This window comes from Scyliorhinus torazame, chromosome 3 (genome assembly GCF_047496885.1).
Source record: "Scyliorhinus torazame isolate Kashiwa2021f chromosome 3, sScyTor2.1, whole genome shotgun sequence".
Taxonomy (NCBI): domain Eukaryota; kingdom Metazoa; phylum Chordata; class Chondrichthyes; order Carcharhiniformes; family Scyliorhinidae; genus Scyliorhinus; species Scyliorhinus torazame.
This window is the reverse complement of record NC_092709.1, coordinates 139,354,932-139,381,382: the sequence shown is the minus strand read 5'-3', so window position 1 is coordinate 139,381,382 and position 26,451 is coordinate 139,354,932. Positions and strand designations below refer to the sequence as shown.

The following is a 26,451-nucleotide window of genomic DNA, read 5'->3' as shown; positions in this document are numbered from 1 at the left end:
TGCGTCTTGTGGGAAGGAAAGGTTTCTTGACAATTTTATATTGTCATGTATTGTATAAATAGCAAACTTATATCTTGGATGATGACAACCTTAAAAGAGCATAGAATACTGTAATATTTCTGCATAGACGCAATTCTCCTAATTATAATTATTATTTGTCTCTGGATCATCATATAATGATCACCTCAATTAAAATTAATTACATGATTGGGATGTTCTCGACTAAGTCTGGAATATCTAAAACCTTGGTGACTACAGCTATAAATTCGTGCGCAGAACTGTTTTTGGATTTTATTTTCAAAATATGAATTATTTCTCTAATATTATGGAAAACTGTCAGCATTTAAACTTAACCAAATGTTGAAGGAAGAGTGGAATATATTAATGAACAATAATAAATAGAGATAATATTTGACTGATGTACTGGGATGGTAAAGAGGAAAGCGATAATTCACTTCTATTGACAACCTGTTTGAGTGAAGCATACTATTTACGATATGAGTTGTATTGCCATGACAATGAACAAGGCATTCTCTGCTAATAAGCCACCAATGGTGCTGCCAACCCCTATTTTCAATTCCTAACACATTGCGTGTGTCTCTGCTTTATGTTCTACAGTTATGCAGACTGGGATTATACCTCATTAATTCATTTAGTATGCTGGCTGATGTTGTTATAAATCTAGACCAGTATTAATTTATTGCACAAAGTTTAGACTATAATTTCCCCGTACACCTTGTTGGCACTTAGCTTAGAATGGCCAGCTAGTGATTTGAAATCTCTACTCTAAATTTTGCTTATATATATTTTAAGCCTAGGCACAACAGATAGAATCTAGTACTGGTGCATGATCATCGTTAATACTCTAAGTTTGTTTAACTTTCAGGATTTGGGGGTAGACATTACCCCGGGCCTTCAATTAATTGTTACTCATTTTCTCATTCCTAACTATTCTTTCCCTTTTATATGATGGTCATGTTTCTAATTGTAATTTCCTTTTATGTTATCACCCATTCTCTGAACTCAAAGTGGATATTTGGTCTGTTGGGTGCATTATGGGAGAAATGGTTCGCCACAAAATCCTCTTTCCAGGAAGGGACTGTATCCTTGCGCTGCTTGCAGCAGCTAATCGTGGTTTTTTGATGCATATCTTTAACTCCTTGAGATCAGATGAGTGAAAAATAAATTGTAAGCAACCGTGGTTTTTTTTAATAATTGCACAGCCACCTTGTGACGTGTGACAATTTTGATATTAGAAATGTTTCTTTCATGAAAACATTTAGTATTTGATGCAGAAATGTGGCAAGATATATTACATGCTTGTTTTTAACATACGTCTGAATAAGGGTTGATTAATTTCTCTACCTTCAGAATTGTTAAAAGTCTAAAAATGCAATCAGATGCTGCCCTTTAATCTTTAAGCTACTGCTCAGTGCCCTGATAGAATTGCTTTCAGAGGAGACATACATAACCCAGAATTTTCAAAAGATATTGATGGTTCTGCACATTCATTCTTTGTCTTTCATCGAGCTGCATTTACTTTCTACTGCGCATTATTCCTGATCACCAACTGTTCTCAGTTAAGACACTGCATTCAATGGTCTTCCATACCATTTCAGTTGCACTGCATTTTCAGAGTTTGTAACAAAGTATTTAAAAAATCAATGCCAGCTAACGTCAATAGTATTGGTTTCCCCTCAGACTGCTTTTGAAGCTGGGGTACCCCATAGAGGAACGGAAGATGATTTTAAAGCTAAAAATTCAACTTTCAGAAAACCAGACTTCTAAAGTGAGGAATACTGCTCCTTGATGCTTGTTTTCTGAGCAATATCAGGGCCTTTGGTGCACCAAAATGGCATGCATGGCACATGGGCACTCTTGCGAGGTGACTCATACCGGACGCCATATTGGCGCAGGCGTTTACATGCACGACATGAATGGCTGACGGAATAAGTAGAGCAGGCAGGTAATGATTTCCATCAGTGTTCAATGTGACTTGGAGAAGATAAACATACGAACATAAAATTAGGAACAGGAATAGACCACTTGGCCCCGATCGCCTGCCTCCCCCCCCCCCAGTCAATAAGATCATGGCTAAACTGACTGTAACCTATACCTCACATTCCCCCCGACCCCTGATAGCCCTTCACCTCACTGCTTATCAAGAATCTGACTACTTCTGCCTTGAAAGATAGACAGAAACTCTACCTCCATCAACTTTTGAGGAAGAGAATTACAAAGTCTTTCAATCCTCTGAGAGTAAAATAATTTCTCATCTCTGGCTTAAGTGTGCGTCCCCTTATTTCGAAACAGTGGTCCCTACTTCTAGATTCTCCCACAAGAGGAAACATCCTTTCCAGACGCACTTTGTCAAGTCTGATGAACAGAGGTCACATAGAGAGGGAGAAGCAGCTGGAAGAGGGAGGGGCGGGGAGAGGGTTTGAGAAGGAGCTCAGCACGAAGCCATATCCGCCCATAGTGATAAGGAAGAAATTCTACCTGTGAGGAACAATATGTGAGACATCAATGCTTCAATGAAGACATCAGTGAGGAATTTCTCACTGAAATTTTCCACCCACTGCAGCCACAGCACCATTAACAGTGGTTGTGAATGTGATGGTGGAGCTTATCACCTGCCCCTTCAATACCTGCTCATTAATATTTCAAGATATCCCATTTGCTGTCCACTCTTTCCTCAGCCTGACACACTGGCAGTGCCCCTGCCAGCTGGCAGTGCCACCTGGGCACCCAGCTGACACTGCCAGCAGTGCAATGGGGTAACCCTGCCCAGAGCGGAAGCACCTGGGGGCCTTCGATCCCCTTGGAGATCTCCACAAGTGCCGTTTCGTCTGGTCACCTTTTGTGGAGACCAGCATTGAGCGGCGCTCGCCCGAGGTCTCCGAGGCAAAGGGGATAGATCCCAACACCTTGGTTACCTCAGTGAACTGCATATTTGAGTGAGACTAGCTGTCTCGCTCTAATATTCTGATTTGCCAAAAAGTGATTCCGCCCACAATGGGTGGGATTCACATCGCGATGGCTCACTAGATCATGTTAGATCTCACAAGGCATAGCGAGTCTGCTGGACCCTGGGAGCAGCGTCTCCCATCATTTACCAGCCACATTGCACTGCAGCGCGCTGCTTTCCGGACACAGTGTAGATCGCGCCCACAGTTTCAGTGTCTGAGCTGGTAGCTATGAGTATGGAGTAAAATCTCAGTGCTGTGTCTTCAGTATCATTGCCTACTCACTGTTTATCCACTGCATGACCATGTTATAGCTCTTGGAAATCTGAAAGGAAAATGGCACACGAGTAAGGTTATGATGCTGTGAGGCGAGGGAAAGTAGGAAGTATATGCCTATACCACCTGCTGCTTGTAAAATCAGAAGGATTTGTTGGATGAGTAAGATGTATGATGTGGGAAGGAGAATTAGGTATGAGATACTGCCATACTCAATGGTTTCAAACTCAACACTAGCAATGGGCATCCCAATAATGACCAAGACAGTCTCTTCCATGGGGGTTGGAGATACCTGCTCCAGTTAGCTCCTGCTGCTTCCAGTGGCGAGTCACCTTGTATTGCAAGGACAGGAGATGTGTGTCAGTGAATGTCACTAGTGCTTGATGTGGGTGAATAGTTGGCAGTTTGTTCAAGCTGTCAGATGTGGGTGTGTGACTTGCAGCAATGTTAAGCATACATATGAACTGAAGCTAAGGAATGTCAATTACCAGTTGTGATAGATAGAGATTGTTGGAGAGTGAATTCGGGGGCTGTGGTGATTTGAGCAGAGTCTGAGTCCAACAGTGTAGTTGGTGAGATATCGCACTTGAAGATATATTCACTGACCTCGAGCACTTGTGTCAAGATATTGAACTTTATGTCGCACTGAAACCAAGGGCGGGATTCTCCAGTCGCCGATGCCGGAATCATGTTCGGTGATTGGTCGGAGAATCAAAGCTTCCTACCAAATCGAGGGCAGCGCGGCTTTCGCGATGCTCCGCCCCCTCCAAAGCGGCATACAGCCTCAGGTGTCAGGAATTGACTCCTGGCATTGAACTCCATGGCTATTTGCCCCCATTATCGAAAGAAAGTTATGACGATCCCAGTTGATATAACTGGACGGGAAGATCCCAGAATGTAATGCTGGCTTAAAAGACCATGAGCAAGACTCTGTTCAGCGACGCGGAATCGCAAAACATAATTGGGCGGAGAATCACGCGTGAGTCGAAAATCAAGGCCAGCTTCAGGCGCCCGATGGAATACCCTGTTCCGGTGCCTAGACAGTGGCGTCAATCCATTCTACCCCGCACGTACAGTAAAATCCATTGGCATATCATTAATGGGCCTGACCTGGTATTCTCCGGGGCCTCAGCGATGCTCCACCTTCGCCAGGCGGAATTACCAACTCACTTGTAGTTTTAACAATCGGGAAACAGGCACCGTGGCTGCTGAGGGAAAGAGAGGAGGTAGGACATGTTCCAGGGGCACGACCATGGGCTGCCCGACCTGCTGCTGGCTGGCTGGGGACAATGGGGAGGTTGAGAGTAGGGGGGACCAGAGGATGGTGACCACCCCCCACCCCCCCGACAGCTACACCATTTATTTCTGGCATAAAATGCCACCGTTCCCATGCCAGCATGGGGACATAGCCCCAGAATCGGAGAATCCAGCCCCATATCTTTTATTTACTTTTTATAAAACGTGGAGGAACAGAGTCACAGGACCGTTAATTCATTTTAACTACAGGAAAAAAAACATTTATTAAACATGAAAAGTTGGATTATTATACTGTACTCCATTGCTCCCCCCTAACCTTAAAGGATACACACATATTTAAGGATTAACCCAGATTACAAAGTACATCTTAAGCTACAATGGTCTCATTTACACAAAAGTCCCTTTTAACCATACAAGGTGGCCAAATACACGTACTCTGCTCTGAACCCAAGTTGGTGTCTGTGGATTTCTTCTCATAATCCCCTCAGATAATGATCACATGAGAGTTTCCAAACTTGATTCCCAAAATCGCTGCAAAATCTTCTCTCATAATATGCTTTCCCTTAGCAGTTTGCATTCTCAAATCCAGACCAGGGGCAAGATTCTCCGACCCCCCGCCGGGTCGGAGAATCGCTGGGGGCTGGCGTGAATCCCGCCCCCGCTGGTTGCCGAAGTCTCCGGCACCGGATATTCAGCGCCGGTTGGCAGGCCCACCCCGCTCGATTCTCCGGCCCGGATGGGCCGAAGTCCCGCCGCTAAAATGCCTGTCCCGCCGGCGTAAATTAAACCACCTACCTTACCGGCGGGACAAGGCGGCGCGGGCGGGCTCCGGGGACCTGGGGGGGACGCAGGGCGATCTGGCCCCGGGGGGTGCCCCGATCGGGGCCCACCGATCCGCGGGCGGGCCTGTGCCGTGGGGGCACTCTTTCCCTTCCGCCTCCGCCACGGTCTCCACCATGGCGGAGGCAGAAGAGACTCCCTCCACTGCGCATGCGCGGGAATGCCGTCAGCGTCCGCTGACGCTCCCGCGCATGCGCCGCCCGGAGATGTCATTTCCGCGCCAGCTGGCAGGGCACCAAAGGCCTTTCCCGCCAGCTGGCGGGGCGGAAATTCGTCCAGCGCCGACCTAGCCCCTCAAGGTTGGGGCTCGGCCCCCAAAGATGCGGAGGATCCCGCACCTTTGGGGCGGCGCGATGCCCGTCAGATTTGCACCGTTTTGGGCGCCAGTCGGCGGACATCGCGCCGTTTCCGGAGAATTTCGCCCCTGGTTTTCAAATGACACTTTTTTAAAAAGCTTCCGTTCTGTTTTTAACACCAACTCCAGTCCAGGATTTTACACCAACCCCTTTAGGTTTCCTTTGTCTAAACTGCTTTTACACAAATTCTGCGATTCAGGAACCAATTTCCATAGTTATTTCAACTCCCGTTCCACAGACAGTAGTAAATTCTCACAGACCTGACAATCACTTCAGATATCTTTCTGGAGTCTCAGCCTTCTTCTCAACTCTGTCTCTTTTCATGGAGGATGTGGGTTTGATCCCAACTCGGGTCACTGTCTGTGTGGAGTTTGCACATTCTTCCCATGTGTGCGTAGGTCTCACCCCCACAACACAAAGATGTGCAGCGTAGGTGGCTTGATTGTCCCTTAATTAAAAAAAAAAGAATTGGGTAGTTTAAAAAATATTTTTTTAAGCTATGTCTCACTTTACTGAACAGTGCTCTGTGCCAGTATCTTTAACCTCAGACTTCTTGGAAATTACTCTTCATTTGTCTAGTTTCCTTAATGAGCTGCTCTTCAGATCTCTGCACTTGTTTTCTTAACTATTACTCTATGGTATTGCTTTTCATCTAGCAATGCTGAGAGAGATGTTCCCTCTCTAGCCTTCTAAACCAACTGCCTCTGGCAGAGCTACAAGTGCTGCCGTCACTCACTGTCTATCTCCAACTGCAATCAAATTAGCTAAATTAAAACCAAAATGCGTTTTACCTCCAGTTGCTAAGCAACAGCCACATGCTTATGTTGTTTTCTTTATTTGTCACACCATAGCCCGCTCTAACCACAATAGAGACCCAGTTGGAATTTAATCAGCCACCGCACATACAAACACCTTTGTCCGGCATGAATCGAACAATAGATTTTACCCTTCCAAACACAGAAATATTACATTAAACACAGCCTCATCATGCCTGACCCAGTGACGTGGTGAGGCCGGTGAATCTCGCGAGAGGGCTCTCGCAAAATTTACGATGCTTGGGACGCCTCATGAGATCTAACGAGTGCTTACAAGACGTCGCAATCTGGATCCCACGCCGTTCCCTTAGACGGATTCATCAACATATTCAACAGTCGCTTAATGTTGCTCTATATTTGCCGCCCATTAAAACCTGTCTGATCTTAAGAGACCACGTCCAGCACGCACCCCTCCAATCATCTCGCCAGCACCTTAGCCAACAACTTCACATCGGTGTTTAAAAGAAGTTGAGCCTATAAGAGCCACATTCCACTGGGTCCTTATCCTTCTTCGGGATCAAAGAGATCAATGCATGAGCTCCCCCCGATTATACATGCCCAGGAGATGAGGTGCCTAAACTGCAGAAAATTATTTATAAAATTCCGCTGGAAAACCATCCAGCACAGGTGCCTTCCCTGATTGCATCAGCGCAATGGACTCCTATATCTCCTGCAGTCCCAGTGGCACTTCCAATCCCTGACCCTTCTCTCACTCCACCTCCGGCAATACCAGCCCATCTAAAAAGTGCTCCATCTCTGCTTCCTCAACCTGGGGCTTGGACCTATACAGCCACCGGTAAAAGGCTTTGAATGGCTCATCAATTTTCTCTGGTGCCATCCTCAACCCCCCTCAACTCCTTCCCAACCCTTACCAGTGCTATCTATCTCTCTCATGGCTGCCTGCCGCCTCAACTGATGGGCTAGCAGTCGTCTGGCCTTCTCCCCATACTCATAGAACACTCCCCTTGACTGCCAAAGCTAGCCCACCACCTTCCCTGTCAGCTTTAGAACTAACTCCCCTTGTAACCTCCTCCTTTCTACTAACAACTCTCTGGTCGGGGCCACCAAGTACAGTCGGTCCACTTCCAAGGTGGCATTCTCCAACCTCTGTCTTTCCACCCTGCCAACCTTGTTACTGTGGCCTTATAGTATATTACCTACCCCGGACCACTGCCTTCAATGCCTCCCAAAACGTGGAGGTGAGACTTCCCAGATTTGTTTGTGCTCCACATAGTTCTCTATCACAGAGGCCAGCTTCTCACAGAACTTTTTGTCCACCAGGGGCACTGAATCAAACCTCCAGGAGGGTCTCTGAGCTCAGCCCATTTCATAACTCACGTCAATTACGTGGCACGTGGTCTTAAATCACAATCGCTGCATATTCTGCTCTCCCAATCCCCGATAGTATTGATTTCCCCATCACGAGAAAATCTATGCGGGAGTATACCCGATGCAGATGGAAGAAGAAGGAAAACTCCCACACTCCCGAAGGCCTAAACCTCCACGACTCCAGCACCCCATCTGTTCCATGAACACCACCAGCTCCTTTGCCATTCCCAGCTTGGCCAATGACTCGGGACTCGACCTATCCATCCTGGGATCTAACATGCATTTAAAACCATCCCCAATTATCAGCTGATGCAAATCCAGATCTGGGATGGACGCCAACATCTTCTTAACAAATTCCACGTTGTCTCAGTTGGGCACATAGATCGGCTGGTTTAGCACAGTGGGCTAAGACAGCTAGCTTGTAATGCAGAACAAGACCAGCAGCGTGGGTTCAATTCCCATTCCAGCCTCCCCGAACAGGCGCCGGGGCTTTTCACAGTAACTTCATTTGAAGCCTACTTGTGACAATAAGCGATTATTATTATTATTATTATTATTACATTCACTAAAACAACCGGCGCCCCCGCCAAAACCTTGCTCACCACCACATATCGCCCTCCTGGATCCCGCACTTCTCTCGTCACTACAAATACAACTCTTTTACCAAACAAAACCGCAATGTCTCTTGACTTGGAATCAAACCCCAATTGGATTGTCTGGTCCTTTATCCACAGCTTCATCTCCGGCAGGAAAACCACATCCGCCTTTAAACTTTTCAAGTATGCAAACACTCAGGACCCTTTAACCCAACCGTTCAGCCCCCGCACATTCCACATCACTGTCTTCACCCCTCCTCTACTAAGGTCCGCCATCCCAATCTAGCATGAAACTCTCCCCACTTCCAGTCCCCTCTCTTATCTGGGTCCACCCAAAATGGCCACCATTCTCAATTACACTCTGCCACAAAACCACGTGTCACCAGCATATTCCACTCCTAGCTCCCCCCACCCGTCCCGTCCCCAAATCCCCTCCTTCCTCACCCCTTACAACCACCCCACCAACCAACATCACCCCCACCACTCCCCTCCTACCTAACCACTCCCTTAGCTGGCTATCTACCACAGCCACTTCCCCCACACTATTTAGTTTACTAGAATCGCAGCTAACATGGCAACACTCTCATAGAACACAGAACATACAGTGCTGAAGGAGGCCATTCGGCCCATCGAGTCTGCACCGACCCACTTAAGCCCTCACTTCCACCCTATCCGCGTAACCCTTTTGGACACTAAGGGCAATTTATCATGGCCAATTCACCTAACCTGCACATCTTTGGACTGTGGGAGGAAACGGGAGCACCCGGAGGAAACCCACGCACACACTGGGAGAATGTGAAAACTCCGCACAGAAAGTGAACCAGCCGGGAATCGAACCTGGGACCTTGGTGCTGTGAAGCCACAATGCTAGCCACTTGTGCTACCGTGTTGCCTCCTGCAGAACTACCTAAAGGACCCCACCCACACTGCACAAAACACCTCTCCCCCACTCCACCTTCGCCCTTCGGAATGCCCCTATGCAGGCCCCCCAACCCTCCCCCACCAGAACCCCATCCCTCCCTCTCTCCATCAGAACAAAACCCAGGACTCGGAACCATCTCCCCATCAACCATAACACAAGAAAGACCAACATATGCAAAAACAAAGCACTTACAAACATTATAACTACATATCCAATCTATATCCAATCCAAAAAGATTCCCACGATTAGTTCCCTCCCACCCCCACATACCATGCTCCTTGACAAAGTCATTTGCTCCTCTGGCATCGTGAAATGATGCTCTTTGCCCTTAAAGGTTACCCAGAGCCTGGCCGGGGCCAAAATCCTGAAAGGGACCTTGCTCCAAAAGAGCACTGCCTTGGCCTTGTTTTTAAAAATATATATTTTTATTCAAATTTTTACATATTTTCAACAAAACCCCCCCTTTACAGAAAAAAGAAAAACAAAGAACACATGAATAAACATCATACAACTAGATCACGAATTCCCCCAATATACAAACCCCCCATTGAGCAATAATAACCACAGTAGTAAACACAAAGTACCCCCCAGCGGGTCGGAGAATGGCCGTTGGCCGCCGTGAATCCCGCCCCCGCTGGTTGCGGAAGTCTCCGGTACCGGATATTCGTCGGGGGCGGGAATTGGGCCGCGCCGGTTGGCGGGCCCTCCCGCTGGATTCTCCGGCCTGGATGGGCCGAAGTCCCGCCGATAAATTGCCTGTCCCTCCGACGTAAATTAGAGTACCTATTTACCGGCGGGACAAGGCGGCGTGGGCGGGCTCCGGGGTCCTGGGGGGGTCTGACCCCGGGGGGTGCCCCCACGGTGGCCTGGCCCGCGATCGGGGCCCACCGATCCGCGGGCGGGCCTGTGCCATGGGGGCACTCTTTCCCTTCCGCCTCCGCCATGGTCTCCACCATGGCGGAGGCGGAAGAGACTCTCCCCACTGCGCATGCGCGGGAAACTGTCAGCGGCCGCTGACGCTCCCGCGCATGCGCCGCCCCGACATGTCATTTCCGCGCCAACTGGCGGGGCAACAAAGGCCGTTTCCGCCAGCTGGCGGGGCACAAAACTCTCCGGCACTGGCCTAGCCCCTCAATGTTGGGGCTCGGCCCCCAAAGACGCGGAGCATTCCGCACCTTTGGGGCGGTGCAATGCCCGTCTGATTGGCACCGTTTTGGGCGCCAGTCGGCGGACATCGCGCCGTTTGGGGAGAATTTCGCCCCGCTGATGTGCATCCTGGAGGCACACCGAGAAGTAGCATTAGAACATAAAAGAATACGAAGATTGAGGATCACTGAGTGGGCACTGGGGTGTGGGGGATCACTATCTGCAGTTGGGGACAGTGGAAATTTCAAATGTTCACCATTGAACCATGTTGCACCTGATAAATGTCACGTTATTCTCCACAGCGGGCTTGCCTGCATCCCCACCCCCTATTGCCCTCTGCTTCCCCCAACCCGCATCCTCTGGCCACAGTCTTCCTCGATCCATAGTCCCCAATGCAGACCCCGTTCAGAGGATGGGGGTGAGTTCACTGTCAGCAGAAAGACAGGAGACAGACATTGGTATAAACGGAGAAGCACCAGAGCTTTCCTCACACCGAATGATCATCACTCTCCTGCCTTGTATATTGACCCACTGACAGTGCTGACACAGGCCCTGGAATGATTATGACAGACTCTTGGAGGCTGGGACATGGTGTGTGGGAGGTTCGGGGAATGGGTGGGAAGGACGGGGGTGGTCAATGGCCCGGGGGGGGGGGGGGGGGGGAGTTGAAGGGGGAAGGGGTTAAGGTGAGCTGACGGACAAAGCCTCGTCCCATGAGAAGCGGACGAGGATGAGGCCCTCTGGGCATGCGGACCCTCGCTGCGGGCTGCTCCCACAGGTCCTACCGGGCTTGGCCCCTTGCCCCTCCAAGTCCAGCTTCTCCTCATGCTCCTCAGGTGAGGCAGCACGTCCTTCCTCCTCCTCCACCTTCAACATGTCGCCTCGTTGCTATGCCAGGTTGTGGAGTGCACAGCAGACCACCACAAAGCAGGAGACCCTCAGAGGGGTGTATTGCACCACCAGACTGGTCCAGGCATCAGATCCGTATTTTCAGCAGTCCGATGCACTACTCAGTGACAGCATGGGTGGCAACATGGGCCTCCTTATATTGTGTCTCCATGTCGTTCTCCGGCCTCCTCACTGGCGTCATCAGCCAGGACCTCAGCGGGTACCCCTTTTCCCCAAGAGCCAACCCCTCATCCTGGGGTGGTCCTCAAAGACACCGGGGATCTCCGAGTGTTCCAGTTTGTAGCTATCATGCACATTCCCTCAGAAACATGCACATACGTGCATGATCCGGAGGTGATGGTGGTACACGAGTTGAACATTCAGGGAGTGGGACCCCTTTCTGTTAATGAAGGGCACTCCCTGATGCCCCTTGAGCACAAGATGACATGCATTCCATCTATTATCCCCGGACCTGGGGCATCCCGGTGATGGTGGAGAATCCTGCAGCCCGGGCACCTTAGTTGTCTTGGACCAACTCAAAGTGGATATAGTCTGCTGCCTGGGCATACAGGGCATGCGTGACCTTGCGGATGCACTTGTAGGCTGCAAATTGAGAGATGTCATTCAAGTCTCTGCTTGAGCCCTGGAATGATCCAGTGGCATAAACGTTCATGGCTGCAGTGACCTTCATGGCCACTGGAACGGGCGTCCTCTTCCTCCATGGTGTGACAAGTCCACGAGGATATGGCACAGTTGCCACATTGTCTCTTTGTTGAGACCGAGCCTCCTTCAGCACATGCAGTCTGCCACATCGCCTCAAATGATCAACAATGCCTGTATACCTTGGGCCATCGCCGGCGTCCCTCTTGGGTCCCTCCTCGACCTGATGGGTGGGCGGGTATGCAGGGTGTGCAGCGGCCTCCTCCACATGGGGTGTCACCTCCAACCTGCGTCGACACTGCTGCCTTCTCTCTGGCTGCCTGGACTGCCACCAACACCGCAAGGGCTGCCGCTTTACCCTGGGACCAAATCCCCCAAGTCTCCCCACCCTTAGGTGTCATGCCTTCTAAGGGTGTCCACCTTCTCTCAGAGTGCCATCCACCAAGCCAGTTGTGGAACCTCACTCTGCACACTCACCCCTGGCCATGGCAGCACACCAAACCCCTGACCCCTGCTGGGAACATTAGGGTGACTGTGCTCAGGTGCCCTCCGCTGATCCACATACACACCCCTTGGTCGCGGGGATATCCCCAGTGCTGAAGCTCAGCTCTTGAGTGTTTGATTGTAGGCCGCTAGCTCTGTGATGCTGACGCCTCCAGGATTCAGGCCATGTGTCCAGTCCTCACAGTTTGATTGGAATGCTCGGCAATAACACTATCTGAGGCATGGCAAGTGTACCCACGAAAATGCACTTGGAAGCTGTGAAGTGCTCACTTAACTAACAAGGCCAATTCCTTATTAGCAATAGCCTCAGTTGTGAAGCTGGGGCTGCTGACAGTCAGCGGGAGTTAAAGTGACCTGCAGCATATAACCAAGAACAGGGCTCTGTCCTGGAAGTGTTTGGTAGGACAGACAGGCCAGCTGTAGTTGTCCCTGTTATGGGCAGATACAATATTGGAGGATGGCTTGTCGGCCCTGCAGATGCTAAGCCCCTCACCACCACCCCGACCTATGCTGCCCAGCCCTCAGACCAGGCCCATCCCCCGGGCGCTCCCCCCCTGAGCATTGGGGCAGCAGCTTCAGTGACCTTTCTGGAAAATGGAAATGGCTACTCACAACTTCAGTCCCGATAAGCAGCCATTGTGCCAGCTTCACGTTTTTAAAAAGGAGTACTAAAAGACGCCCATGTGATCTCTCGCTGAGGAGCCGATTAGTTCCCAGGTGGCCATTACATTGGACTTCTATCTCACTAATGATATGGAGATTGATGTTAATTCGGGTCAACGATCTTCTCGCCATGTTTGGGCGGGTTCTGCAACACACCACCGGGAACAAGCTGGTTAGATAGTGAACTGATTCGTGCCCGGCACGAATCTCGATTTTGGCCTCCCCCGCTACTTAGCTGCCGTGCCCAGATCCACGCCGGGCGCAACGTGGTGGTTAAATCGTGCCCAGAGTCTTTGACTATTAAGGCGGAGCTACATAGATTCTTGATTAACAACAAGGAGGTGAAAGTTTACCAGAGGTAGGCAGGAATGGGGAGTGAGAGTTACAATCAGATCAACCATGATCTTATTGAATGGCAGTGCAGGCTCGAGGGGCCGAGTGGCCTACCCCTGCTCTTAATTCGTAAGTTGGTATGTTCCTATTTAAGTGTCATCACTTCACTGCTGACTACAAAATTCCGGCCCAGATATTTAAAAGTTTTGACTGACTCTATGGGGTGCTGCAGCTTTCAGACTTTCTGACCACACTAAGATAAATAGCAGAAACTCTTTTGATAGTGTTGTTCTATCTACCTATTATTACACTTCCATTGTTTACACCTTGAGAGCAGGAAAGTGGACACAGTCACTTCCAGTCCCTTTTCTGCTGTGGGTACCAGAAACACTCTGCCTATGGGAAGGGCAGGATTAGTTTATCTTTTAATTGAATAACTGACCATTCGTAAAAGGAAATGTTATTTATCATTCCCAACATGTATTTGCTGGTGCGTGTACAATTACAGTTTAATGACCACCACCAAGCTGGTTACACAGTCCCAAAAGTAGCCATTGAATCACCTCAGAAGTAGCTTGTTAATTATGTCAGATAACTCTCACATGACCAATGTGGATGGTACTAATGTGTATTCCATCGGCAAGATTGACAACATTGACAGTTTTTAGAGATTAGTTCAAGGGTTGATATTCGGGCTATTGCTGGAACTCAAGCATGTACTGAACTCATTAATGATTCACTCCATTGAAATTTAATATAAAGTATGGACAATATATTTGAGAATGATTTTTATATTAAGATAACTGGTACTTTCAGTACAATATCCGTAGCATCTGATCCTGTCATATTAATCCGGCGAATGAAACCTCTGTAGCGTAGAGACAGATGAATGATGAAAGGAACAAGAATGTGGCAGATGTTAAGGTGGTAAGCGAATTACCCAGAGTGTAAACATGTATGAAGGAGACATAACTTCTCCTCAATATACATGAATTTTTACATGGAGCAAACTAATGAGTGGTATTTATACACACGTTATATAATTGTAGGGGTGGCTTAGAACTGTCACCAAAACAACAGGAAACAATGGTAAGTTGATCAACAGGGCAAGCAAAAAATGAATGAGCCATTCATGCCAGAGAAGATACTATAAGACTTTTCGCAAGAGAGCTAGGGATGAGGATGGTTCATCAGTTTAACTGAACTCGCCGCGGCAATTTACTGCTTTCTAATCGATTCATGCTAAATTACCTCAACCACCTTATCTGACAGTCTATTCTGCTTCTTGATTATTCAGTTAAGTTTTTACAGTTTCTTCTTTATTTAACCTTCAGGCCTTAGTTCCCTAGATTCAGAGTGTAAAATTCTGAGAAATTTACGACATGCAAGGCAGCTATTTGGCCAGTTGTGTACATTCCAATTGTCAAGGAGCCAGGCCCATCACTCTGGAGTGATGTAACACAGACCCCAGGAGGGTGGAACAGGGTGATTGGATTAGGGGCGTGGTCGGGTAATGGGTGGGGGGGAGGGTAAAGGAAGGCGTAGTGTGAGGGGCAGGGGTTTGGGGGGAGGGGGAGAGATGACGGACGAAGCCACATCCTATGGGAAGCAGGTGAGGATGAGGTACTCCCTGTTCCTCTGGGCTTGCCAGACCCTTGTTACTGTCACCTGTCCTCCATCCTCCAGCTCACCCCAAGGTTCGTCCCCGGGCTCATCCTCCAGCCCCTGTTGGTCCAGCTCCTCCTCCTCGGTGGCCACATGTTCATCCGCCTCCACATCCAGCACGTAGAAGGCACATCAGGCCACCACAAAGCAGGAGGCCCTCGGGGCGTGTACTGCAGTGCACCACCAGAGCGGCCGAGGCATCGGAACTTCATTTTCAACAGTCTGATGCACCGCTCAATGACAGCCCGGGTGGCAACATGGGTCTCATTATATCAGGTCTCCTCATCGGTCACCGGCCTACACACTGGCCTCATTAGCCAGGTCCTCAGTGGATACTCCTTATTCCCCAAGAGCCAACCAGTCACGCTGAGGTGCCCCTCAAAGATGCCGGGAATCTCCAACTGCCCCAAGATGTAGCTGTTATGCCCACTCTCTGGGAAACTTGCAGCCATGTGCATGATCTTCAGGTGGTAGTCGCACACAAGCTGAATATTCAGGGAATGGAACTCCTTCATGTTAATTAAGGGTGCCCCCGGGACCGCCCGGTGTGCGCAAGGCGACATGCATGCCATCTATTACCCTCTGGACCTGGGGCCTCCCAGCGATGGTGGAGAATACTGATGCCGGGGCATCTTAATGGGTTTCGTTCGGGTCAATGTTTATGAGTCGGCTGCCCAGGCAAACAAGGCATCTATGGGCAGTGAGTTGGGATATGCCGCACTTTCTCAGCAATAACATGCTCATGGAAGCTCAGTTTGGGTTCTGCCAAGGTCCTGCCAAGGTTACTCAGCTCCTGACTTCATTACAGCCTTGCTGAGGCAGAGCCTCCTGTGGCACATGCTGTCGGTCATCTGTTCGAAAGACCAGCGACGGCAGTACACCTTGAGCCGTTGCTGGCCTCCCCCTCTGGGTCTCTACCCAGCCTCATGGGTGTGGGGCGGGCCTTGCACATGGGCGCTGCCAAGAGCGTCTGTCAATGCTGCTGCCGCTGCCTTCCCCAGCTTCTGGCCGCCTGGCCTGCCAACGCCACCGAAAGGGCAGCTTCTGCAGGGTCTGGGCATATGGGCAATGTGAAGAGGGTGATTGAGTCTTGGGAGAGTGTGGGAGGGTGGGGTGGGGTGAGGGAGGCCTGGAAGCCACCAGACGTTAAGTGGGAGACGCCCAACCTCAGGAGAGAGGTTCTGCTGGATCATTGGCCACTTAAAAACCTCAATTAGGGCAAGGCCAGGCTTCTTGTCTGAGGCCCTGCCAGCCCAAGCGTAAAATCACTGCGAGGTCGGAATGGCAGGAAATCAGAAGGAATCCCATCCCTTCAATTTCACACTCCTCTCCCCATCTAAAAACTCACCCAAGAGAGAGGGGGAAATTCTGTCCCTTGTTTCAAATTTGATACTTCAGTATCAGAAATTTGGATGAGGTAAAGCAGTTTTCACTAAATTGTAATGGGCTGGAATCTCCTGACTGTAGTAACATTGCAATAATGCAGCAGACCCCATTGAATAGTGTGAGCAGTTTTGTGCTCCATATCTAAGGAAGGATGTGCTGTTCTTAGAGAGGGTCCAGAGAAGGTTCACAAGGATGATCCCCGGAATGAAGGACTTGTCATATGAGGAGTGGTTGGAGTATTATTATTGTACCCGATGGGGCAGCAAGGTTGCTCAGTGGATACCACTGCTGCCTCACGGCGCCGAGGTCCCAGGTTCAATCCTGGCTCTGGGTCACTGTCCGTGTGAAGTTTGCACATTCTCTCCGTGTTTGCGTGGGTTTCGCCCCCACAACCCAAAAGATGTGCAGGTTAGGTGGATTGAACACGCTAAATTACCCCTTAATTGGAAGAAATGAATTGGGTGCTCTAAATTTTTTTTTTTTTAATTAAAAAAAAATTATTGTACCCAATGGAGTCTGGAAGGATGAGGGAGGATCTCACTGAAACTTACGGAATACTGAGAGGCCTGGATAGAGTGAACTTGGAGAGGATGTTTCCACTAGTAGGAGAAACTAGAACCCGAGGGCACAGCCTCACATTGAAGGGATGATTATTTAAAACAGAGATGAGGAGGAATTTCTTCAGTCAGAGGGTGGTGAATCTCTGGAGCTCATTGCCGCAGAAGGCTGTGGAGGCCAAATCACTGCTTGTCTTTAAGACAGAGATAGATAAGTTCTTGATTAATAAGAGGATCAGAGGCTATGGGGAGAAAGCAGGAGAATGGGGATGAGAAACATATGAGCCATGATTGAATTGCGGAGTAGACCCGATAGGCCGAATGGCCTAATACTGCTCCTGTGTCTTACGGTCTTATGGTCTGGTCTTAAGGGTCTGGTTTAGCACACTGGGCTAAATCGCTGGCTTTTAAAGCAGGCCAGCAGCACGGTTCAATTCCTGTACCAGCCTCCCCGAACAGGCGCTGGAATGTGGTGACTAGGGGCTTTTCGCAGTAACTTCATTGAAGCCTACTCGTGACAATAAGCGATTTTCATTTCATTTTCATTTCAATGAGAAAAACTGTCGCCTATATAATAAATATCATCGGAGTATGGATTAGCACACAAATCATTCTTTAAACATGGAACTTGCATTCATGTGAGATCTTCCACAAACTTAGAACATCCCTAAGTGCTTTACACCCAATTACGTACTTTTGAAGCGCAGTCACTGTAGGGGCACAGCAGCCAATTTGCACAAAGGGTGATCCCACAAACAACAATATGATAATGACCAGATAACATAATTTAATTATGTTGGTTGAGAGGTAAATATTGGCTAGGACACTGAGGAGAACTCCACTGTTATTCTTCAAACAGTTCTGTCTATTTGAAAGGTTAGAGGGCAATAGTTTAACATGTTGCCCAACAGACAACATCTCTGACAAAGCAGAACTCCCTCAGTGCTTCAGTGAAAGGTCAGCTAAACTGATGTGGTCACACCTTTGCAGTGGAATTTGAAAGCACAACATTAACAGGGGAGAGTGCTATCACAGGAGCAAAACGGACACCTTAATCCATTAGCTCATTCACTGTATTTCTGTTTTAATGCTAGGTTACGCTAGCCAACAGGGTGTAATATTAAGTAGAAATTTTTTTAATGACTGCTTTACTACTCGGAGAATGTGTCAACCATGTGTTATGGTCATTAATTTAACCAGCCCTGATTTCTCCTCTCTCTACCTGTCCTTAAACAGAAAGGTGTGTTTGATATTTGATTTCTCCCCTTTATAAGTGGTGATGTATTTTCCCCAGTCCTTGAATTGGGAGTGTTCAAATCCTCAATGAATAACTCGCACAGCAAACTCAAGATACAACAAAAAGGTTGGCTTCTTTCGTACACACGGAACGCAGGAAAGGGGTTTTGGAGTGTCTGCTTTTGCACTCATACATTAAAATAGGGATAAGGGAAAGGAAGGGGTACAGCGCCAGGCCACAATCAAAATACAAAGTTCTGGACTTTCTTGAATCCAGAATCGAAAGTCTAATGGAGAGTTGCTTCTGAGGGTGTGTTGGTGACTGTCACAGGGTGATTCATCCTTCCAGAACTAAGACTTCCACGAGGCGAGAAGGCATGTAGAGTTGAATTAGGCTAGAAGGCACCAGTTTCAATGTTCCAGTAGTTCACAGGGTAGATGAGGGCTAGGCAATTCTACCTTGATGGAGCTCTCTCTGCTGCCTGTTGATGGTAAGATGGTAGACAGTGACAGGTTGTTTTGCTGGAGCTTCTGTTCTCTTATGAGATTAAACTTAACTCTGAAGGTAAGATCCAACATTTTATTCATTAAAGAGGGACTTTCGGTAGCGACCATGGAGTATGCAGTCGCACATTTGATAGCTCCCACTCAAGGTGGTATTTTTCAACCCTTTCCCCCTCTGAGGGGTGATGATTTTGGATGGAAAGAGGTGTAGGAGTGCCAGGGGAAGGTGTAACTCATCTGGTGTGGCTAGTGGATGGATCCACGAACTAAGAGTGGGCCCGGAAGAAGCGAGCTGTTGGAGCAGGAGAGGCTTCGAGAAGCGCCACAGGTTAAGATGGTGGAGGGCAAAGGGCCTGTTCTGCCTGCCCAGTGTTCGGCGAAGCAGCTGGTGGACTTTTTAAATGCTAAGTTCAGGAAGGAGGATCTGGCCAAGGTCATGGATCCACTCAAAGCAGGTATTGAGAGAGTGGAGCAGAGGCTGCAGTCCTAGGGCCGGGCGATCCAGAAAGTGGAGGAGGCAATGAGGAGCAGCTCGCCTCGGTGGTCGAGGTGGGGTTGATGCGGGAAACCTAAAAGAGGTTGAACGTGGAGGACCTGGAGAACTGCTCCAGAAGACAAAGTTTAGGAGCGTGGGGATACCTGAAGGCATTGAGGGAGCAGACGCTGGCACGTATTTGGCGAAAATGCTGGTGAAGCTGATGGGGGAGGAGGCCTTTGATCGGCCCCTGGAAGTAGACCGGGTGCACAGGGTGCTGATGAGGAGGCTGCAAACGAGCGAGCCGCTGAGGGCAATGGTGGTGCGGTTGCACCACTTGTTGGACAGAGAAGATTCTTCGGTGGGCGTGGCAGACGAGGTGGTGCACCTGGGAGGGGAACGAGTTGCAGGTGTACCAGGACCTGGGTGCAGAACTGGTGAAGAGGAGAGCTGGGTTTAACTGGGTCAAGGCTGCCCTGTTCAAGAAGGGCGTGAAGTCTGGAGTGCTGTACCCGGCCCGTCTCTGGGTGACATTCCAGAATCAAGAACATTATTTTGGTACACCAGAGGAGGAGATGGAGTTTTTGAGGGACAATGGCCTGGCAGGAAAAGGAGGACATTGAACTTTGGAGGAGTTGTGAGGAGGTTATTTTCTGTTCTTGGAAACTTTTTTCCCCTTGAAAAGTTATTTTGGGTTTGGTGGCACGGTGTTTGGAGAGCACCACGGGTGAGTGCACATTTTTCTGTTCCTTGGTTGTTTGGGGAAGGGTGGGAGGGGGGTGTAGGAGGTTTGGAGGCCTTGGGCAGAGGCTGCCATGTTAGCTGGGCGGGCTAGTTAATGGGAGTGCAGTGGGGGGTGGTAAGGAGGCAGGCGCAGGTAAGGGGGATAGGGTTGTTTTGTTTGGGGGGACAGTTGCAGACAAGGGTGTGGTTGTTGTGGTGCAGTTGGAAAGAGAGTGATGACGGTGGACATCCGAGGGTGGGCCTGAAGGGTCACATGACATGGGCTGGGGGCTGGCCCAAAAAAGGACATGGTTGATCAGCAGGGTAAGGGGGCAGGGAACCCCCCAACCAGGCTTGTCATGTGGAATGTGAGGGGCCTGAATAGGCGGATCAAACGGTCACCTGTGTTCGCACAGCTGAGGAGTCTGAAGGTGGATGTGACCTTTTTATAAGAGACATGCACATAAAGATAGGGGACCAGACAAGGTTGAAAGAAAGGATGGTTAGGGCACGTGTTCCACTTTGGACAGGCCATGAAGACGAGGGGGTGGTGGTTCTGGTGACTAAGTGGGAGGCGTTCGAGGTGGGGAAGGTTGTGGCAGAATTGGGGAGGAGGGTTGTGACTTTTAGTGGAAAGTCAGAGGGGATGCCGGTGGTCCTGGTAAACGTTTATGCCCCAAACTGGGATGATGTGGATTTTATGAGGCGGATGCTGGGGAAGATTCCCTACCTGGACTCGCATCGGTTGATCATGGGCCGTGGATTTTAACAGGGTCATTGAGCCAAGTTTGGAACGGTTGAGTCCGAGCTCAGGGAAGGTGTTGGCGGCGGCGACGAATCTGAAGGGATTTAGGAAGCGTATGGGTGGGGGGGTGGGGGGGGGGGGGTGGCGGTTTGGACCTGTGGAGGTTTGGGATGCCAAGAGAGAAGGACATTTCATATTTCTCCCATGTTATGGGCCAGGGTTTAGAGAACCCCAAAGTGTATCATGGAGTTCACCTGACCCACAACTTTTACTAGATTGTGGTATGGGGAGCACATGGCCCACTCTACAGGTGTGGTACAGCAGAAATGGAAAAGTATTTTTAAAAGCATATTTATATACACACCCATTTCTTAAAGGGACTTTCACATGACACCTCCCCCCAAGAAAAAAAAAGTATCAACTTCAAGATGGTTTCATTTTACACCTTTTCACAATCCTTTAAGAAATGCACACAGTAAATATACTTTTTCGTTTAAAAAAAACAACATACGCAAACAGGTATAATAATATAGTCCATTTTTATTCTTCTTCCTCCACCTGGAATCCTTCTCGGTTGACAGTCTCTTTGAAGTCAAATACTCTAGTTCAATATGATCACAGAGTATCTTGTAATTCTCCAGCACGGGAGCATTGGTTATCACAGCTTTCAGGCAGTCAAATGCCTGTTGACACTCTGCTGTCCAGTGGAATTTGATACGCTTCTTCAGCAAGTCCATCAGTGAGCAATCACGCTACAAATCTTTTGCACAAATGTTCGATCAAATCCACTCATGCCAAGAAATCACATTGTTTCCCTTCGTCTTGTGGGTATCGGAAACTCCTGAATAACTGTTGTCTTCCCATCCCGTGTGTCCATTCGATCCTGTCTGTATGGCCAAGGAAAGTGACTTGGGCTTTTCCAAATTCACTTTTGGCTAGGTTCATCACCAAATCCGCCTCCTGAAGTCAATCAAATAACACCATCAGAAGTTTTAAATGTTCTTTTCATGTCTGGCTGCAAATTACCAGATCGTCGATGTATACCGCACAATTGGGTAATCCTGAAACGACTTTGTTAGTTAACCGTTGAAATGTGGCTGGGGCGTTTTTCATGCCAAATGGCATAACTTTGAATTGGTATACACCACCTGGAGTCACAAAAGCTGAAATCTCCTTCGCCCTTTCGGATAAAGGTACCTGCCAGTAACCTTTAAGTAAATCCAGTTTGGAAATAAAAGCTGATTGTCCCACTTTCTCAATGCAATCCTCCAAACGTTGGATAGGATAAGAGTCCGTTCATGAAATTGCATTAACCGTTCTATAGTCCACGCACAACCGTTGGGTACCGTCTGGTTTAGGTACCATCACTATGGGTCAGCTCCATTGGCTGCAACCCACTTCAATTATGCCATTTTTAAGCATATTCTCAATCTCTTTGTTAACCTGTGCCAATTTTAAAGGGTTAAGTCTGTATGGATGTTGTTTGATTGGAACAGCATTTCCCACATCTACATCATGTATAGCCATTTCAGTACTTCCCAGTTTATCTCTTCAAACTTGCCCGTGTGATATCAACAACTCTTTCAGGTCAGTCCATTTTTCCTCTGGAAGGTAACTCAACAATTTATCCCAATTTTTACAAACATCCTCGTTTTCCAATTTAATTTGAGGTACGTCAAATTCACAGCCATCTGGATTTGGTTCAACACTTCGAGTTAGAATCATTAAAACCTCCTTTTTCTCTCCTTCCCTTTCAAAGTACCTTTTAAGCATATTCACACGACACACTCGGTAAGTCTTCCTTCTATCTGGTGTTCTTACCACATAATTCACCTCACTTAATTTTCTTTCAGTCTGATAAGGTCCACAAAACCTAGCTTTTAAAGTTTCACCTACCACTGGTAACAACACTAAAACTTTATCTCCAATGGCAAAACTACGAACTCTGGATTTCTTGTCCGCTACCCGTTTCATCACATGTTGTGAAACTTTTAAATGTTGTCTAGCCAATTCACCTGCTCTATTTAATCGTTCCCTAAAATTTGACACGTAATCCAATAATGAAATTTCTGATTTCTCACTCACCAATTTTTCCTTAATCAATTTAAATGGTCCTCTTACCTCATGACCAAAAATTAGTTCAAAAGGTTTAAATTTGGTTGACTCATTAGGTGCATCCCTAATTGCAAACAGTACGAATGGAATTCCTTTATCCCAATCCTCTGGATAATAGTGACAATAAGCCCTCAACATTGTCTTTAATGTCTGATGCCACCTTTCTAATGCTCCCTGCAATTCTGGATGGTACGCAGTTGATTTAACTTGTTTTATTCCTAAGCTATCCATAACTTCTTTGAATAACCTTGAGGTAAAATTTGATCCTTGATACGATTGTATTTCTGTGGGTAGTCCATATCTAGTAAAGAATATAAGTAACTCCTCCACAATATTTTTAGCTGTAATATTACATACTGGAATAGCCTCTGGAAACCTAGTAGACACATCCATTATCGTCAAAAGATATTGATTCCCACTTTTCGTTTTAGGAAGCGGTCCTACGCAATCAATTAGGACACTTGTAAAACGTTCCTCAAATGCTGGAATGGGTATTAAGGGCGCTGATTTTATCACTGCTTGAGGTTTCCCTATCACTTGACATGTGTGACATGATTGAAAAAATTTAACTACATATTAATGTTGTCCAGGCCAATAAAAATGTTTTTGGATTTTAGCTTGAGTTTTCCTTATTCCCAAATGACCTCCCACTGGTACCTCATGTGCAACTCGCAACACCTCCTTTCCATACCCTACCGACAATACTACTTGATGAATATCTGCCCAAATTTCATCCGCCTGCATATGTAAAGGTCTCCATTTTCTCATCAAGACATCACTTTTACGGTAATAACACTCTGGTATCCACTCAGATTCTTCTTCCATATATGCTTTCTGATACATCCGTTTTATTTCTATATCTTTCTGTTGTAGCTCCATCAATTTTCCTGAACTAAAAATAGCCACCTCATCCTCCACCTGTTCTTGTTCTTTTTTAACCATCTGATCAAAAATCGTTTCTGATAATTGTACTTCAACTTCAACTTCACTCTTTGATTTGTCCTCTTGTCTTAACCTGTGACTTTGCGACTTTGTTACTACACAATCCGGAAAAATCCCAGGATATTCGTCCTTCAACACTTCAATTGTCTGATTCTCCACTTATCAACCACCGTAGGCATCACTCCCACCTGCGATCCAGCTATATCATTTCCCAAGATAAACTGTATTCCTGGACAAGATAGCTTCTCTATTACTCCTCCTACCACTTCACCACTCTTCACTGGACTTTCCAACCGTACCTTATATAATTGAACACTACTCCTCTCACCCTGAATTCCACATATTACCACCTTTTCTGGCAACATTCTTCCCAAACTACATAACTCCTCATCTCTTACCATTAAAGATTGACTAACTCCCATATCTCTTAAAATTGTGACTTCTTTACCTGCTCCTCCTGATACACATGAGTAAACTTTACCCACACAAGTAAATTCTTTAAAGACATCTGGCACCTTCTTATCAAGCACCTCTTGATCAGGCTGTTCAATCTTTTGCCCCTCCTTCGCTTCACTTGCGCTTTCCTTTAACACTTTAACAAACTCCACTGTCTTATCCTGTTTTACCATATCAGCCTTCCCCGTGCTTTTCTTCAACCACCTACACTGTGACTTTACATGGCCGAGTTTATTACAGTGAAAACATTTGAAACTTTTCATATTTCTTCCACCCTCCTGGATTTCTTTTTTAATTTGAAGTGCATTCTCCTTATTATCTCCCATCAGATCACCGTTACCTTTACCACTTGAGTATTTCTCATGTCCCCCGTTTCTATCCCTCACAGGCTGAAACTGATGTCAGAAACCAAGCTTTGATTTATGAACTAATTCATAATCATCAGCCATTTCTGCTGCTAATCTCACAGTTTTAACCCTCTGCTCTTCCCCATGAGTTCTCACTACATCAGGAATTGAATTTTCAAACTTCTCTAAAAGTATAATTTCTCTGAGAGCTTCATACATTTGGTCTATTTTCAAAGCCTATCACCTATCAGAATTACTCTGTTTGGTCCTTTCAAACTCCATGTATGTTTGACCAAATTCTTTCCTTAAGTTTCCAATCCTTTGTCTGTAGGCTTCAGGCACTAGTTCATATGCACCTCAGATGGATTTTTTTCACCAGCTCATGTGTCCCAGATATCTCCTCCGGTAGTGATGCAAACACTTCACTAGCCCTACCTACCAGCTTTGTTTGAATCTGTAATAGCCACATGTCCTGTGGCCATTTCATTTGTTTAGCTACCTTCTCAAATTAAATGAAAAAGGCTTCTACCTCCTTCTCATTAAACCTTGACAATGCTTGGACATATTTAAATAGATTCCCACCAAGCCTTCAACTATGACGCTCTTTCTCACTATCCTCATCACTATCCAAGAACTGTACGTTTCCCTTTACATCTGCCAATTTTAACTGACTGTCATGTTTCATGGCCATTTTCTGAAGTTCAAACTCTCTCTCTTTAACTTTTTCCTTGATCTGTATCTCCCTTTCTCTTTCTTTTTGATCACCTAGGGCTATTCTTTCTGTTTTCCTTTCTTTTCTCTCTTTTTCCTCTCTCTCTCTCTTTCTCTTTCTCTTTCTTTTTCCCCTCTCTCTCTTTCTCTTTCTTTTTCCTCCATCTCTCTTTTGTATTCAAGCTGCTTTAATTCTTTGTCATGTTCCATTTGTTTAATTTGTAACTGAATTTTTTGCCATTTCCAATGAGTCAAACTGTATCTCATGCAACTTTAAATGCTTACCCACTGCCATAATTACCTCATCTTTTCGCATTTTGTCAGGTAATGTCAACTGCAATGTTTTTGCCAAATCTAACAGTCTGCTTTTAGTCTCTGTCCTTAAGGTACTGCGTGTGACCGTCTCCACCCCCAAAAACTTCAGAGGCTCTGAAAGAACCATTGTCCACAACACACACGCCCTACTTAAACTAAAATACCACACCTGAAAAGCAACCAAAATATGCTCACCCCTCACTGTCTTTAAGTTCACTGAGCCAATCCAATAGATAGACTTTTATCCCGGACGAGCCCCCAATTTGTTATGGGCCAGGGTTTAGAGAACCCCAAAGTGTATCATGGAGTTCACCTGACCCACAACTTTTACTAGATTGTGGTATGGGGAGCGTATGGCCCACTCTACAGGTGTGGTACAGCAGAAATGGAAAAGTATGTTTTAAAGCAAAACAATGTTTATTCTATGAACTCAAGTTAACCTTTTTAAAACATACAGTGAACATCTTAGCAACCATTAATTCAAATACAACCCCCAAAGACTACAACACTAAGTAATTCTTAAAGCTTCCCAAACAACAGCCAAAAGACAGAAGAAACACCTTTCAACAGAAGCACATCAGGTTTACATTTACTGCTGAAAATATTTATAATTCTGAATTCACCAAATGATCAAGAGATAGTCTTTTGATGGCAGAGAGAACAGCAGTACAGCTGCTTTGTCTGGCTTCAGCTCCAACACTGAAAACGAAACTAAAACACACC

General features: G+C 47.2%; 1 protein-coding gene across 12 annotated transcripts in view; it reads left to right on the top strand.

Annotated features, from left to right (window-relative positions):
• mapk10 (mitogen-activated protein kinase 10) overlaps window positions 1–26,451 on the top strand; it is a 375,236-nt gene that overhangs the window by 209,004 nt on the left and 139,781 nt on the right. For 11 of the 12 annotated variants that reach the window (XM_072496255.1, XM_072496260.1, XM_072496264.1 and 8 more), the window contains one exon: window positions 1,030–1,101. The exons of the other annotated variant lie outside the window; for it this stretch is intronic. In XM_072496255.1, the coding sequence (XP_072352356.1) occupies window positions 1,030–1,101 (72 nt within the window). The remainder of the gene's footprint in view (window positions 1–1,029; window positions 1,102–26,451) is intronic. 12 annotated transcript variants of the gene reach the window in all.